This window comes from Oncorhynchus mykiss, chromosome 21 (genome assembly GCF_057628025.1).
Source record: "Oncorhynchus mykiss isolate SJ-2025 chromosome 21, ASM5762802v1, whole genome shotgun sequence".
Classification (NCBI taxonomy): Eukaryota; Metazoa; Chordata; class Actinopteri; order Salmoniformes; family Salmonidae; genus Oncorhynchus; species Oncorhynchus mykiss.
This window is the reverse complement of record NC_143042.1, coordinates 2,396,318-2,408,830: the sequence shown is the minus strand read 5'-3', so window position 1 is coordinate 2,408,830 and position 12,513 is coordinate 2,396,318. Positions and strand designations below refer to the sequence as shown.

Sequence of the window (12,513 nt, the reverse complement as noted above, 5' to 3'; positions counted from 1 at the left end):
TAGTGGAATAGTGGGGAGGTTTTAATGGGTGTAGGATCAGATAGGGCCAAGTAGTGGAATAGTGGGGAGGTTTTAATGGGTGTAGGATCTGATAGGGCCAAGTAGTGGAATAGTGGGGAGGTTTTAATGGGTGTAGGATCTGATAGGGCCAAGTAGTGGAATAGTGGGGAGGTTTTAATGGGTGTAGGCTCTGATAGGGCCAAGTAGGGTGAAAAGAGGAAGAGAGAGGAGAATGAGAGGAGAGAGCAGGTGGAAAAGAGGAAGAAAGAGGAAGAGAGGAGAGAGGAGGATGAGAGGAGAGCGCAGGAGAAAAGGACAAAGGCAGAAAGTGAAATAAGGATGGGGAGAGGACAAAAGTCATTGGAAGAAATGGTTGTCGAATAAAAGGACCATAATGTTAAAAGATGCATGTCCCTTTATTCAAGACACTGTAACCAACACTGAGGCACTACAATGGTTAAATGGTTAAACAGTTGAACAGTAATACTTTGGACAACACAGTAGAGATGTCTAATGTCTAATAATGTCCCGAGTTGTCCTTTCATGTGTGTTATGAGTATGTACATAATATGAGTGCATTGCTATCCTGATCCCAGACCTGTTTGTGGTCTTGCCAATGCCAACGGTTGTTCTGCCCCTGAACAAGGCAGTTTAACCCACTGTTCCCCGGTAGGTCGTCATTGTAAATAAGAAGTTGTTCGTAACTGACTTGCCTAGCTAAATAAAGGCCATCATGCTAGTCTGTCATTGCCAAGTCAACTCTTTGTCTTTGACACAAATGAGTGACAGGAGTTGTCATGATGGCACAAACAGACTGGCACTCAGACTAGTGCATTGAGTCTCCTTCATAAGAGGACTATTTCATGTCAGACACTCTCTGCTGTGTCACACAGCTCTTGGTATTGAGGTGGTTGAGAGGTGAAGATCACAGGTGGCACATCAACCTTTCTTCTCATCTGGCAGAGTATTGTGATGGCCAGGGCAACTCCAACATCCTGAGGACCAGACACACAGTAACGGTTCAGTCAGGATTGACGGAGCAGGTGACCAGACGCTGAGTGTGATAGATGATGGTTCAATCTAATAGGCCTACACTCGAAAGGTACGGTAAAAATCACTATGGTACAGTGTTGGGGTGTGATAGAAAAATTACATATTTACCTGATTTGTTAATTATTAATAGTTTGCAATTCATGTTTAATTGATAGAAGGATATTTCTGTCCTGTTAGTGTCTATGTTTTTATGGTCTCCACTCTAATTCCCTGCAGCTAATCTGGGCATCAGAGATGATTTGAGCTGACAAATGAGTTAAAGACTGCATTACATAGTAAACATGTGATGGGTGTAACCAAGAGAGGAGTTTAGAACAATTCCTCATTGTCTCTAAATCATTCTTCCATCTGGGAAACTAAGCCAGGGTGGGGTAAAGACAACAACCCAAGTGCAGATAACGACAGGATGAAGCCAGTGGTTTATGATGCTCCTTGGTCTGCATGAGGGGGTGGTTGAATCAACCATGACTGAGCATTGTTAGTGTCAGCTATATACAGTACTCTGCATTTGTGTAAAGGTTAGGTTACTGGGGGGGGGGGGGGGGGTCAACCATCCTCATTGTTGCAATAATTAATCAATATTAAATAAAGATGATTGTTTGAAGAAATGACCAAGTCTGTCTCAGTACTGAATTTCCACGACAGGGGTCAAATCATCCATCCTTCAGTTAGCATCCTGACTTTCAGATGTTTTAATTGTTCTTGTTTACTTGTATGTACTGTGTACTGCAATTCAGCTTTTAGCTGCCACATCGGTAATAATTATAATGAACAAATACTACTAAAGTTTTCAATTCGGGTAGTCAATTGAATTTCATTTCCTGAATTGAAAAATCCACTAAGGACTATTTTTTGGGGAATTGAATTTCAATTGATTTGATTGAAAAAACTGAATGGACCCCAACCCTGAAATGGTGAAATAGTACAGACATAGATATGAAATACATACCCATAATGCGTTAAGTGCTACTAATGTTCCTATCATCAGGCTGATTGCATAGCCCATGAAAGGGATCAGGATGGGAAGACATGGCTGAAAATTACAAATTTAGAGTTTATCATCTTGTGAGAAAAACAAGAGTACATGTGTCCGTATTAAATCAGAACAAATATCACTTTATTGTATCAAAGAGTACTGTAAATCATCTTTGTATATCAAACTAGAATTATGGCATTGTAATGGTGTAGTGGAATGACATGATTTTACCTCTTTATATACCAGCATGTGTTCATCCATTAATCCCTTGTGGTCATCATCCTCAGACATATCACTGTTGGGATAGTGAATAACAAATCTTGTATTGTTACCACGAGCAACCTGAAATAGAATGTGACATGGGCTCGTAAAAATATATCAATTGATCTTACCGAAAGACATAACAGATTTATTTAACACAGACTGACACACTGAATCCTCCTCAGCATACACATAACAACAACAACAACAACAACAACAACAACAACATCAACAACAGCATCAAGTTAACTTATTTAACACAGACTGACACACTGAATCCTCCTCAGCATACACACAACAACATCAACAACAGCATCAAGTTAACTTATTTAACACAGACTGACACACTGAATCCTCCTCAGCATACACACAACAACATCAACAACAGCATCAAGTTAACTTATTTAACACAGCAGACTCACACATTTAAAGTCTGTTGAGTCCTCATCAGAACAGAGACAGGAGAGGGGGATGTCTGTGCCCCAGTCTTGGTAGCCTTGTACGAGCCCACAGCATTTGAACTGAAAGTGAAGGAAACAGCACAACAGACACTTTAAAAACACTTAATTGATTTCCAGAACTAGAAGGCCTTGAAGCCTACTCCATGGAGACATCTCCAATGAAAGTAATTTTAGTCCAGGACTAGGTTTACATCATCTGTGTCCGGAAAACACATTGCAGACACTTTGTATCCAAAACAACCCCAACCCCACAGCCCTAAGGACTCACCCATGGAAAAACACACCTAATCACAAAGGTGGAAGCACACACCCTGTCCTGGATTGGCCGAGACCCTAAGAAGTACTCAATGAAGGTGACTTACGTTAGCTTGAAAGTAGTACATCTGTTCTATATCGTTTTGTTTCGCTCCACTGAGAGGCATCATGGCTAGGTCTTCCTTTCTGCTTAACTCCTCCATCTTGAAATGAATGAGGTTTACATTGACTGTTATATTCACAGCTAAAACCTATACAGTAATAATCTACGACTTTGATAGGAACAGACTGAATTATCAAGAGTCAGATATATTCCACCATCATGCTTTATACTATAACATTTATGTTACATTTAACTCTAATATATTTTCACCGGAACAGCAAACAAACATTGGCTCAAGGTTGAATTCAAAAGGTAAGATACATACATATAAGCTGTAGACTGTACCTCGTGTTTGGCTTGATATCCTTTCACACAATTCACAAACAGGTATAGGCTGGCCAGTGACATACCTACAGAAAACTACACACACATATTGGGGTTTGTCAAGCAAAATCAATACTTAAAGGTTCATTCAAATCAAAAATCACTTCAAACCATATCACACTTTCTGGGAAACATGTTAGAAACAGGTCATGGGGAAAATGGTTGATTGGTTTCAGTTGAGTTCTAAGGCATGCCATGACTTGTCAGAAAGGAACCGTTTTGCACGTCGGTAGACACTAACCTGGTCCCAGATCTGTTTGTGTTGTATAGCCAACCCCTATGGTCATTGTCCAAGATCACACCAACAGATCTGGGACCAGGGCATCTACCACTTAAGGGTACAGGCTTACCAGAATCACAGCCCACTTCTTCTCCTTGCGAGCTCCATAGACCCCAAAGATTGAAAGGGCCAGGGTTGCTGCGTCTAGGACATACAGAACTGCTATCCCTGGCAGCATCTTGTCTATCTGTGAGTAGGAAGACAAGTCAAATTCATGAAATGGCAATTCTGGGTTTATAATCATAATATTACAATGATACTGCTGGATTCTAGCCTGGTCTCAGATCTGTTTATGCTCTATAACCAACTTCTATGGTTGTTGTCATGCTAAACACTGTAGGAGTTAGAAAGACAGCACAAACAGATCTGGGACCAGGCTAGATGGACACAGAATTATTATAACTAAAGGTGTATGACATAATAAGGAAATGTAATAGGAGCTATAAAAATAACAATTACTTCTTCTGATTGGTGGAAGTGCCCATGTCCAAATAATGTGATGGCCAGCAAGAGGGTGCTGATGATCTGAAGAGAATACAACACATGATACAATCATTACAATGTACAGGGTATTATACTGGGAATTCTACTGATAATGCACAGTAAAGGTTGATACAATCATTACAATGTACAGGGTATTATACTGGGAATTCTACTGATAATGCACAGTAAAGGTTGATACAATCATTACAATGTACAGGGTATTATACTGAGAATTCTACTGATAATGCACAGTAAAGGTTGATACAATCATTACAATGTACAAGGTATTATACTGGGAATTCTACTGATAATGCACAGTAAAGGTTGATACAATCATTACAATGTACAGGGTATTATACTGGGAATTCTACTGATAATGCACAGTAATGGTTGATACAATCATTACAATGTACAGGGTATTATACTGGGAATTCTACTGATAATGCACAGTAAAGGTTGATACAATCATTACAATGTACAGGGTATTATACTGGGAATTCTACTGATAATGCACAGTAAAGGTTGATACAATCATTACAATGTACAGGGTATTATACTGGGAATTCTACTGATAATGCACAGTAAAGGTTGATACAATCATTACAATGTACAGGGTATTATACTGGGAATTCTACTGGTAATGCACAGTAAAGGTTGATACAATCATTACAATGTACAGGGTATTATACTGAGAATTCTACTGATAATGCACAGTAAAGGTTGATACAGTCATTACAATGTACAGGGTATTATACTGGGAATTCTACTAATAATGCACAGTAAAGGTTGATACAATCATTACAATGTACAGGGTATTATACTGGGAATTCTACTGATAATGCACAGTAAAGGTTGATACAATCATTACAATGTACAGGTTTATTATACTGGGAATTCTACTGATAATGCACAGTAAAGGTTGATACAGTCATTACAATGTACAGGGTATTATTCTGAGAATTCTACTGATAATGCACAGTAAAGGTTGATACAATCATTACAATGTACAGGGTATTATACTGGGAATTCTACTGATAATGCACAGTAAAGGTTGATACAGTCATTACAATGTACAGGGTATTATACTGGGAATTCTACTGATAATACACAGTAAAGGTTGATACAATCATTACAATGTACAGGGTATTATACTGGGAATTCTACTGATAATACACAGTAAATGTAGATACAATCATTACAATGTACAGGGTATTATTCTGAGAATTCTACTCATGCTTCATCATGAGTCATGAGGGATGGAATTATTTACAGGGTTTGTGAGCAGAGGGTTAATGAGTTTACAATATATTTCATATGTATCATTTATAAATAGCCTATAAATGATGACATGAATAGCTGAAATGTTACTTTAGTTGGCTGTTTACTAATCAAATATACTTACAAACCCTTTGTGGTATGCCGTGTGTCTGAGTTAATAAACATGACATAACTTTATAACATACTGCAGCTTAAGTAGAATATGCTGAGACAATAAATACATATGTTGAACACATCCCCCACAAGCCACACCTAAAAAACGGATTCCAGTGAAAGTTTAAACATGACAGCTGATATCAAAGGGTAACTACGTAGGCTACAACATCTATTTTGTTTTACTTCTTTGTTCAGTACTACACTAGAGGAGAACAATCGGCCAATGTATTTTAATGTAAGCAGCACCGCTCATTGCTTGGGCACCCCACCGCGCGCATAACAACAACAAGCGCTGCAATAGGGATGGAAGTAATATAACTAAACTTGTCTACACGGTCATAAAGTGGCCGATAAAAAAAAAACGAATTCATCAACTCGAATGAAATAAGGCCAATAGACTGGAAGATTACTTACCCCTATCAAGACACACACACAAATGAACGCCCGTTTTACCCAGATATTAATTCTTCCCATTTTAATATTTGGTTATGATACAAACAACAGCTTAGATAAATTGTTCACTTCAGAGAGGGGCTAAATTAAATCCAGAAAATGGATCGTCCGATTTCTTTAACCGGTTTTTCTTCTCAGCGTGAGTTTGTTGACATTGCCTAACGACTCAAACTAAATTATTCCGCTGCTCTATGTTCGCTACATACTTCGGAGAATAAACGAAGGTCCATGGGTGTGGCGTATCGTTTTGACGGAGCAAGGACTTTGATGTTGACATACTGCTGAATGGTGTTTGGTTACATGGGGTGGACTAGCCCACATGAACGCAACCTCCCATGTTATGTTGGCCAGTGCACGATGGCTAGAGATCAGGCAGGCTAAAAGGAACTATATGATCAATCTGCTGTCTGCGTTGGCCTTGCAGCATTTATGGTGATAGGGCCTCTACTTCTTACGCTTTGCGGAGCAGCGCAGAACTGTTAACGTTTTGATCCCTGCGCGACAGAAATGAAGCGCCCCGCACTCTTGGCCTCACACGCCAGCAGTGAACATTGCAGGAAAACATAACGCTGTGCTGCATTTTTCAACGCTTTCTTTCATGTGCTGTGCTCTCCTGACGTCAAATAATCAACACTTCTTCATATTGATTCAATGGATTGTGGTCAGTTAACCAATGGAATATGGTGTCAATATTATAAAAAATAAATATATATTAGCAAATACAAATTCCAAGTGCTATAAACTATATCGTGATTTTCCATGAAGAAACGTTGAGTTTCTGCAAAAGCGTTCGAGGCCAAGGCTTAATTTCGGTAGCGCAGGAATCAACCCTCCGAGACTTGTCAAGGATCAAATCAAATCAAAGTTTATTTGTCACGTGCGTCGAGTACAACAGGTGAAATGCCTTACAGTGAAATGCTTACTTACCGGCTCTAACCAATAGTGCAAAAAAAGGTACGTAATAGGTAAGTAAAGAAATAAAACAACAGTAAAAAAGACAAGCTATACACAATAGTCTGGGTAGCCATTTGATTACCTGTTCAGGAGTCTTATGGCTTGGGGGTAAAAACTGTTGAGAAGCCTTTTTGTCCTAGACTTGGCACTCCGGTACCGCTTGCCATGCGGTAGTAGAGAGAACAGTATATGACTGGGGATGCACTACCCTCTGTAGTGCCTTGCGGTCAGAGGCCGAGCAATTGCCGTACCAGGCAGTGATGCTCTCGATGTTGCAGCTGTAGAACCTTTTGGGGATCTCAGGACCCCTGCCAAATCTTTTTAGTTTCCTGAGGGGGAAGAGGCTTTGTCGTGTCCTCTTCACGACTGTCTTGGTGTGTTTGGACCATTCTAGTTTGTTGTTGATGTGGAACATTATCTTCACACAAGATCAAGAAGACTGATTTGACGTGTATCAGATTGCATAGTAAATCTCAAATGATCAGAACAGGAGTTAAGAAGAGCATGGAACGCCTGGAGCTGTTTTGCATCACCCCTCCATAGAACAAAAATATCATCAATATACCGTTTCCAAATAATGATTTTAGGCAAGAAAACATTTTTGAGAGGATTGAAAATAGACTGTTTCTCCATGTAACCCACATACAAATTAGCATAGTTAGGAGCCATGGGGGATCACATAGCAGTACCCTTCGTCTGAATAAAGAAATCATTTAGAAACATGAAATAGTTATGTGTGAGTACTATTTCAGACAATGTTATAATGCATGCACTGGAAGGTAGTTCATAAAGGTCACGTTGCAGAAGAAAATGTTCCATAGCTTCAATACCGCCCTCGTGTGGAAGATTTGTGTATAACGACTCAACATCAAAAGTAACACAAGGTATTTCTGAGTTTCTTGCACGCCCAATTTTTCAGTTTTTGATTTGTTAAAAAAGTTTGAAATATCCAATAAATGTCGTTCCACTTCATGATTGTGTCCCACTTGTTGTTGATTCTTCACAAAAAAATACAGTTTTATATCTTTATGTTTGAAGCCTGAAATGTGGCAAAAGGTCGCAAAGTTCAAGGGGGCCGAATACTTTCGCAAGGCACTGTATATCTAACTATCTCCCACATTTCAGGTTGGCAACACAAGGAACCCAAACATGAGCAAAAAACGGTACTATTAAAACAGAAAGTATTACCCCTTTTTCACAGCAACTCTTTCCCTATTTCTTGACAGAAAACTAAGACCAACAAGTAGCCTGCCTCTGACTTTATCAGAACGTTTCCATACTGGTATATAACTTCATTAATATAACACCAACCAACCTCTTTTGACCTTGGGGGGTTTATTTATTGAATGCATTATACTGCCATTTTACTATGATAACGCATCATAAAGAAATATGGTACCATATGGTATTTCCAAATATTACACAATCCATGCTTCCTTCCCTCCTCCGTAACTTGGCTTGGAGTAACCACTGATTTCATAAGATTTACAGCAGATGTGTTATTTCAGTGATTAATAAAATGGAATGAGCAAGCAACCCTGAACCATAAGTGAGAGCACCAGCTGTTCAGGACGACTGCGTGATCACGCTCTCCGTAGCCAATGTGAGTAAGACCTTTAAACAGGTTAACATCAACAAGGCCCCAGGACCAGGATGCGTACTCGGAGCATGCACTGACCAGCTGGCAAGTGTCTTCATTTACATTTTTAATCTCTTACCAAGTCTGTAATACCTACATGTTACAAGCAGACCACCGTAGTCCCTGTGCCCAAGGACGCCAAGGTAACCTGCCTAAATGACGATCGCCCCATAACAGTCACATCTGTAGCCATGAAAAGCTTTGAAAGGCTTATCATGAATCACATCGACACCATCATCCCAGACACCCTGGACCCACTCCAATTTGCATACCGCCCCAATAGATCCACAGATGACGTAATCTCTATTGCACTCCATACTGCCCTTTCCCACTTGGACAAAAGGAACACCTACGTGAGAATGCTGTTCATTGACTACAGTTCAGCATTCAACACCATAGTGCCCTCCAAGCTCATCACTAAGCTAAGGATCCAGGGACTGAAAACACTCCCTCTGCAACTGGATCCTGGTGAACACCTCTCTCTGCAACTGGATCTTGGTGAACACCTCTCTCTGCAACTGGATCTTGGTGAACACCTCTCTCTGCAACTGGATCTTGGTGAACACCTCTCTCTGCAACTGGATCCTGGTGAACACCTCTCTCTGCAACTGGATCCTGGTGAACACCTCTCTCTGCAACTGGATCTTGGTGAACACCTCTCTCTGCAACTGGATCCTGGTGAACACCTCTCTCTGCAACTGGATCTTGGTGAACACCTCTCTCTGCAACTGGATCCTGGTGAACACCTCTCTCTGCAACTGGATCCTGGTGAACACCTCTCTCTGCAACTGGATCCTGGTGAACACCTCTCTCTGCAACTGGATCTTGGTCTTCCCAACGGGACGTCCCCAGGTGGTGAGGGTAGGCAACAACACATCCACCACGTTGACCGTAGGGCATACGGCCCAGTACATCACTGGGGCAGAGCTCCCTGCCATCCAGGACCTCTATACCTCATTGTGTATCCATTACTACGTGTTTGACATCTCTATTATTTCTCTATTTTTCTTTCTCTCTGCATTGTGGGAAGGGCTCGTAAGTAAGCATTTCACTAATAGTCCATACCTGTTGTTGATGAAGCATGTGACAAATACAATTTGATTTGAAGGATGTTTTCATGTTGACAGTCATTATTAAAGACCACTAATATCACACACTGTTAAAAATCCTTTCTTAAACCCTCAAGTTCAACTTATCTGTATTGTCCCCATTGGGAGATATGTTGTGCAGTCAGGGTTCAACAATACAAAATGACAACATTAAAAACAGTGACAACCATACAACCAATGCACACAACATGAAACAATGACATTGATTAAAAGGAGCAATCATTGAGCAGAAGTGCAGCAATAAATCAACATTTAATTTAATGTGCAGATTCAGAAAGTTTATGGGCTGTGGGATACAATAGTTCTTGTATCTGCTGCTATTGAGTTTGGGAATTTCTAAAACGACGACCTAAGGGAAGAAGTGCAACATGGTCAAGGAGGGGGTAATCAGGACAGTCTAGGATACTGTTAGCTCTCCTCACCACATGCTTTCTGAATGTCACCGAGAGCTGTGCCTGTTGCACCCTGATGACCTGGCTGGCCACCTTAACCACACTGTCCAACCTAAACAGTGTCATCACGGTCTTGCTGACATTAAAAAGAGTTCATCGTTCTCAACAACATAAAAGCCGCTGCTGTCCCTTTATACAGATGGCATCTGTGTCCTCCTTAAACGTCAACTTGTTGTTCAGCACTGTTCCCAGGTACTTGTAGGTACTGACCAGCTCAATGTACTTTCCCATGACAACAGTGGGTGTTGGGTTCTGTGGCTGCCTTCTAAAGTCAATGTCTTTAGTTTGGGAGACATTCTGTTGGAGGAAGCAGTTTTCAAACCATGACAGGAAGTCATCTACCAGAGGCCCTTTCTCAGACTCTCCATCCTGTAGGAGACTGACGATGACAGAGTCATCTACCAGAGGCCCTTTCTCAGACTCTCCATCCTGTAGGAGACTGACGATGACAGAGTCATCTACCAGAGGCCCTTTCTCAGACTCTCCATCCTGTAGGAGACTGACGATGACAGTCATCTAACAGAGGCCCTTTCTCACACTCTCCATCCTGTAGGAGACTGACGACGACAGAGTCATCTACCAGAGGCCCTTTCGCAGACTCTCCATCCTGTAGGAGACTGACGACGACAGAGTCATCTACCAGAGGCCCTTTCTCAGACTCTCCATCTTGTAGGAGACTGACGACGACAGAGTCATCTACCAGAGGTCCTTTCTCAGACTCTCCATCCTGTTGGAGACTGACGACGACAGAGTCATCTACCAGAGGCCCTTTCTCAGACTCTCCATCCTGTAGGAGACTGACGACGACAGAGTCATCTACCAGAGGCCCTTTCTCAGACTCTCCATCCTGTAGGAGACTGACGACGACAGAGTCATCTACCAGAGGCCCTTTCTCAGACTCTCCATCCTGTAGGAGACTGACGACGACAGAGTCATCTACCAGAGGCCCTTTCTCAGACTCTCCATCCTGTAGGAGACTGACGACGACAGAGTCATCTACCAGAGGCCCTTTCTCAGACTCTCCATCCTGTAGGAGACTGACGACTAGCAAAGGTTAGCTAGCTGGATAGATCATTTTTTATTACTTACATTAAATTATCTGCTGTCAAGGGCAGAATAATATTATCATAATTAGCTATTCTATTATTTTAATTCAATAACTGATACAGCACTTAAAGCTTATTTGAGTGTGCAAAGTTAACTAGCTAGCTTGGTACTTAACTACCTGCTCTTCCAGCAACTATTTTTTCCCACGGTCAGTTTATGCAGGAGCGCTTTCTTCAACGACTTCAGATCCACTCCGATTTCTTTCTCTATCAAGTCGACAACGTAGTCGGGGAGTGCTCCATCACCCAATCCTGTTTCGGAGTCTTCATCATTTGTCGATATAGGGCTTTGTAGATCAGATTCATCACTTTGGCCGTTTTGCTGCTCTGCAGAGGGCGCCGCCATCTTTCTTCTGTGTCTCTTCCACGTCAACAGCACGCAGATGTAAACACACCACCGAACACAGCCGTCACCGTCTAAACACCCCCTCTAGTGGTGACAGTTAGTATTACGGGGCCTGTCACGGGTAAACGCTTGGGACATTTCCAACTATAACACAATCCACGCTTCCTTCCCTCCTCCATTCATTGGTTCATGTAACCAGTGATATCATAAGTGGAGTGGTGATAGCTTTAGACAATTTACCGTTGATGTGTTATTTCAGTGATTACTAAAGGGAATTAGGAAGGATGTTTTCAAAACAAGACCCTCTTCAGTGTTGAGTGTCATGTTGACAATCAAGACCTTACAGGAAACAACTGGACATACTGTATGTGCTCAGTTACCTAATCTGTTACCCAGAAAGGAACAGTTACTCTCCAGCATTTCAAACCTACTGTAAAATAAGTATGCCCACCTATCCTCGTTGGTTGGCCCTCGCTTCATACTCGTCGCCAAACCCACTGGCTACAGGTTATCTACTTGTCTCTGCTAGGTAAAGCCACGCCTTATCTCAGCTCACAGGTCACCATAGCAGCACCCACTCGTAGCACTCGCTCCAGCAAGTATGTCTCACTGGTCACCCCAAAAGCCAATTCTTCCTTTGGTCGTCTTTCCTTCCAGTTCTCTGCTGCCAATGACTGGAACGAACTGAAGCTGGAGACTCATATCTCCATCACCTGCTTTAAGCACCAGCTGACAGAGCAGCTTACAGATCACTGCACCTGTAC

The 12,513-nt window shown here is 41.5% G+C and overlaps 1 protein-coding gene across 1 annotated transcript; it reads right to left on the bottom strand.

The window, feature by feature from the left end:
• Positions 1-397: 397 nt before the first annotated feature.
• On the bottom strand, positions 398-6,495 carry LOC149972938 (tetraspanin-8-like). The gene is made up of 9 exons (XM_090213432.1): positions 6,105-6,495; positions 4,233-4,298; positions 3,844-3,960; positions 3,455-3,529; positions 3,114-3,209; positions 2,713-2,811; positions 2,261-2,371; positions 2,003-2,086; positions 398-995 (listed from the first exon to the last, which is right to left on the bottom strand). Exons 1-9 carry the CDS (start codon positions 6,162-6,164, stop codon positions 867-869), a joined length of 837 nt encoding a protein of 278 aa, XP_090069558.1. The 5' UTR covers positions 6,165-6,495; the 3' UTR covers positions 398-866.
• Positions 6,496-12,513: the final 6,018 nt, after the last annotated feature.

Coding starts and splice junctions, on each gene's coding strand:
- LOC149972938 (XM_090213432.1), bottom strand. CDS start 6,164: ATGGGAAGAATTAATATCTGGGTAAAACGGGCGTTCATTTGTGTGTGT. Junction 3,530..3,843: donor AGAAGTGGGCTGTGATTCTG/GTAAGCCTGTAC, acceptor ATGTGTGTGTAG/TTTTCTGTAGGTATGTCACT. Junction 2,812..3,113: donor TGTACTACTTTCAAGCTAAC/GTAAGTCACCTT, acceptor CTTCACTTTCAG/TTCAAATGCTGTGGGCTCGT.